The 5,219-nt window shown below is 43.4% G+C and overlaps 1 protein-coding gene across 1 annotated transcript in view; it reads right to left on the bottom strand.

The window, feature by feature from the left end:
• Nucleotides 1-588: 588 nt before the first annotated feature.
• The window catches only part of PSMG2 (proteasome (prosome, macropain) assembly chaperone 2), a 20,650-nt gene continuing 16,019 nt past the window's right edge, over nucleotides 589-5,219 (bottom strand). The window contains exons 6-7 of the mRNA XM_008585854.1: nucleotides 1,702-1,822; nucleotides 589-909 (exon numbers count right to left, since the gene is read on the bottom strand). Of these exons, the coding sequence (XP_008584076.1) occupies nucleotides 811-909; nucleotides 1,702-1,822 (220 nt within the window). The 3' untranslated portion in view covers nucleotides 589-810. The remainder of the gene's footprint in view (nucleotides 910-1,701; nucleotides 1,823-5,219) is intronic.

Raw genomic sequence — 5,219 nt, 5'->3', positions numbered from 1 at the left:
GCGGCCGGTCTGTATGTGGGATCCGAACCCTCGGCGGGAGCGCCGCTGCACTCTCAAGCGGTGCACTGTAGCAGTGCGCCACCGGGCCAGCCCTTTCCGTGAACTTTTTAAAGTACCCTTGTATAAGATCATGTGTAAATAGTGACTGGTATGTAGTAGGCACTCAAAAATGGAAATTAGTATTTCTTTTATACAAAAATTCTTTTGAGATGGGGAAATTTTCCTGGATTATTGGGGTTGACCCAATGTAATCACAAGGGTCCTTATAAGTTAAAGAGGGAGAGAGATTTGAAGATGCTGAGCTGCTCATTTTGAAGACAGAAGAAGGGGCTATGAGACAAAGAATGTGGCAGCCTCTAGAAGCTGGGAACAAGCAGGAAACAAATTCTCCCCTAGGGCCACCAGAAGGAATACAGCCTGCCATCATCCCAATTTTAGCCTAATAAGACCCATTTTTGGACTTCTAGAACTGTAAGTAAAAACAAGTTTCTGTTTCGTTAAGCCACTAAGTTTTTGGTAATTTATTAAAGTAGAAATAGGAAAATACAGAGTTTGAGTTTTTTAAAAAAAGATACATTTCAGACCACATTACTTAGGAAATAAAATTTTATTGTACAAGATTTACATTTGTTGTATATGATGAAAAGCATGGCAAAAAGACCTTTTGTTAATCCTTTTTTCTTTCAGATTTTTTGAGAAAAGTAAATATTACCCAATGCATTCTCAGATAAAACACATTTTTGTATAAAATGTTTAACAGCTGTGTTAGTAGTAAGTGTCTTGGGATATAAGACACAAACTGAAAACAGATCAAAAAAGTGCAGGGGGAAGACCACTGCCGAAGAGTAATCTCCAAGAACTTGGTATTTTCCATGGCAAGGAAGATGCTGTGGGGTCATCACTCTGTAACTGAAGAACAACATATTAATCTTTTAACTTACCATCAAATCTCCTTTTAACACATAAGCATTATGAAATTCTCCCTGTGGGTTCCTTTGGGTTCTGACATTTTTAGCTAGGTTTTATTGTAAGGAAAAATAAAGTAATAAATTTCTATGTCTTCATGTCAACTGAAGATAAATTTCTTCAAGTTCCAAATCATAAAGATCTGCCAGAAAGGCTGCAGATGGAGTGTATTAAGTAAAATCAAACTCAAAAGGGATAGGGGTTAAAAAAAATCAGTATCTAATGATTTGAATCAATTTTTCTTGGCAAAAGCATAAATTAACCAGCATTAGGGTGTTTCTGTTATGCCTAAAGGCTAACTCATTTCCTTGGGTATAATGCTCTCATTTCATAATAGAAAAGTTTCTTAATTATGATACATATTCAACAGCTACAGTATTGCTCATGCTGCAATACTTTTGTCTTCCCTAAAAAAAATCCTGAATTCCAATAAGTCTTGTATATTCTTATAAGAATCTGTCTGGAATAATTAATGTAACATGAACAATGAGTATGACGAAGAATCAGGGATTTTCCTTTTTGGAAAATCAGTCTCAAGGAAACAACTGAAAATAATAGGTTGGTCAGTTATCTTTTCTTATTTTCAAAAGTTCATCTTAAACTAAATTTTATGTAAAAATATGTCTATATTTAATATAAACTTTCCCTTATTTGGGCTAATATACTTATGCAGTACATAAAATGCAAGTTAATGAATATATAACCAGACAAATCAGAGGCTATAGTAAAACTTACACGTGGTTTGATTATCTGAAGCCATTCATTAAGATACTCAACAAGACCTAATGCATCTGGGATATTGTCCCCTTCTGAAACAAATTTCAGCAGAACTGCCATTTGGATTTCTTTAGAACAGCTATAAGAAATAAAAAGAATAATTCAGTATTCTTCCATTGATAGAAGCAGCTGACTCTAATGTGTCTGTTTTTATAGCCAAGATAACCTGCAAGGTTTTAGGCAGGGAAAAGATACCACATCGTAAGATCACTTATTTGTCTACCCTTGGCCCACATGCATTCTTCTATTTGTGGGGACAGGACTAGGAGCCATGTAAAACCCTGCTAAGGAATATGCAAGTTTGTGCCTCAGCCCAAGGCTGCCTGGAAAACCATCCTTTCTGTCCTTGGTTATAGCACAGGAGGTATGTTCTGATCTACTGCCAAAACCTACTTTAGAATACAGTGATTTTCAGAAGCACCATAGCAAAGAGACTGAAAGAAAATAAAGCCCTTTTAATTAATAATCTAAAGTGGTGAAGGAAAACTGTGGAAGAGAATGGAATAGTTAAAGGAAAGAAAACTTACTACTACTTACAGATACCATTTATTGAGTGATTATGTACTAAGCATTGTCTGCAAATTTTATGAATCAATCCCTATAACAATCCTTGAGGAAGCTATAATTATCTCCATTTTATAAATCAGTCAGTTTGGAATAAGGGGAACACAAACAGAACACCAGGACTCCAATTCCAGCTCTCCCACTTACCAGATATGTTGGGCAAATGACTTAAGGAGAGCTCTAGTGCTCCTCAGCTGTAAAAGAGGGATGTTAATAGAACCAGCCTCACAGGCTGTGGTCAAGTTTAAAGGAGGTAATAGAGGCAAAGAGCTTAAAACAGTGACCAGTATGGAAGTGTTAGTTATTGTTATGAGGTAACTTTCAGTTAACATGCTAAAAGTTCTGTATGTAGTAAGTGGCAGAGGAGGGATTAGAACTTAGGTCTCCTTAACTCCAAAACATAGTCTCCTAACTCTTTTTTTTTTTCCTTTTTGTCTTTTTTCGTGTCCGGCAACAGATCGCAACCCTCAGTGTCACGCCCATACCGGACCGGACTGGCAACGGGATCGCAGCCCTTGGCAACGGATCGCAACCCTCAGTGTCACGCCCATACCGGACCGGACCGGCAACGGGATCGCAGCCCTCGGTGTTGCGCCCGCACCTCGCCCAGCCAGCGAGCGGGAACCGGTCTGTATGTGGGATCCGAACCCTCAGCGGGAGCGCCACCGCGCTTCCCAAGCGGCGCACTGTAGTAGTGCGCCACCGGGCCAGCCCATAGTCTCCTAACTCTTGTGCTATAAATATCTCAAACTAGTGATGAGATCGAGATATTGCAGAGCTAAAAGTTTCCTATTTGGCAACAAAAGCAAAAACAATTCCTAATACCCTAAAACCAAGAACTATGAGAAAAACACAATGCCAAAATTTGAGAGCACATAACTGAAAGATACAGAACTACAAAATAAAGACGAGCTGGGTTACTAAGCAAGGGATTTAAGAAATACATAGAGGAGACTCTGACACGTAGGTTCAGAAGTGTCAGATGGTACAGGCTAATTTACCACAATATATGAGTCTCTAAAAATAAGAAAGTAGAAGTTGTTAGCACTACTCACACCATCCTAGTACATAGTTCTCAACTATCTCAGGGGCTCTCAATCTCTGTATGGAACCAATGTGAGCTCTTACGTTCAGAAAATTCTACTTCCTAAATGCTTCCTTCTAATACTTACGATGGCATCAGAAAAGGCTCTTGCCTAGAGAAGCCTCCCTGGCTGTGCCTTTATTTTAAAGGCTCTAGCTCAGGAAGTGCAGGGGTACGATCTGGAACTTACAGTACTATCACTAGTTTGTAGCACAAAGAATAGAACAATAGTTTTATTACTACTCTCTGGTTTCCCTGTTAAAAAATGTGAAAAATGACTATCTTTATTACTTTGTGTGACATTAAAATCTAGCATGAGAAATATCCATTATCAAACTACAAATGTACTTCTATTCCAATGAAATATAAGTGATCTCAGGTCAGCTATACAGCAAGACCACTAATAGGGTTCCTGTGGACCCATGCAGGAGTGAGGAGCCAGAACAGCTAAAAAGGGAAGCCATTCAGAGGCTGGTGAGTCATCGCAAGGGACCAGCACAGGGCCTGTCCCATGGGAAGTGTTTGGAGCACAGGTGGTGGGGGAGACAGGCCCACCAGAACACCGGGACACAGCAAGGGCAGCTGATCCATTCCCCAATCAGCACAGGACCACTCAGAGGAGACTGGTCGGGAATGCAGAATTGCATGGGGTGCAGTTTGAGGAAAAAACTCAGGCCCAGATCAGAGTTTCTACACAACCAGGTGCATCAAGTCTCTGGAGAGCCAGAAGTACCTATAAGGTCAACCATTAAACCCTGAGCTGCACAAAAAGCCTTCCCTAGGGAAACAGCAGCAAAGCAGCAATTTAGCCCAACACAGAGCTCAAGTACTGGTTCCCACAGGATGTTTCCCTGTTTTAGAAGTAAGCATTCAGAGGCTGGTGAGTCATCGCAAGGGACCAGCACAGGGCCTGTCCCATGGGAAGTGTTTGGAGCACGGGTGGTGGGGGAGACAGGCCCACCAGGAGAACACGGGGACACAGCAAGGACAGCTGATCCATTCCCCAATCAGCACAGGACCACTCACAGGAGACTGGTCGGGAATGCAGAATTGCATGGGGTGCAGTTTGATGAAAAAACTCAGGCCCAGATCAGAGTTTCTACACAACCAGGTGCATCAAGTCTCTGGAGAGCCAGAAGTACCTATAAGGTCAACCATTAAACCCTGAGCTGCACAAAAAGCCTTCCCTAGGGAAACAGCAGCAAAGCAGCAATTTAGCCCAACACAGAGCTCAAGTACTGGTTCCCACAGGATGTTTCCCTGTTTTAGAAGTAAGCAAAGTACAAAAAATTAGTTCCGGCCCAGGCACACCACCAGCACCCTGGGGCCCACCAGGGGACATGAGGCATGGAGCCAGGGATGGGACCCCAGCCCCAAACCACTCACACCGCCAGCACCTCGAGGTCCACCTGGGGACCCAAGGCTTGGAGCCAGGGACTGGGTCCCACTCCCACATCCAGGCATACCGCCAGCCTGGGGACCCGAGGCATGGAGAAGGAGACCAGACCCCCTCCCACAACCAGGCACACTGTGCCAGTGCCTTGGGACCCACTTGGTAACCCGAGGCACGGAGCCGCGGACCAGGACCCCCCCCCCCCACAACCAGGCATACCACACCAGTGCCTTGGGCCTGCCCGGGGACCTGAGTCATGGAGAAGTGGACCAGACCCCCCTCCCACAACCAGGCACACCGTGCCAGCAACTCAGGGCCTGCCCAGGGTCCAGAGGTATGGAGCCAGGGACTGGACACTCCCCACAACCAGGCACACCACCAGCACAAAGGAGCATGCCAAAAACATCACCTCCATGTGGGTGGCCCACCACAGCC

The sequence above is a fragment of the Galeopterus variegatus genome, unplaced genomic scaffold (genome assembly GCF_000696425.1).
Source record: "Galeopterus variegatus unplaced genomic scaffold, G_variegatus-3.0.2 Scaffold3739, whole genome shotgun sequence".
Classification (NCBI taxonomy): Eukaryota; Metazoa; Chordata; class Mammalia; order Dermoptera; family Cynocephalidae; genus Galeopterus; species Galeopterus variegatus.
This window is presented reverse-complemented; position numbering and strand designations above follow the sequence as displayed.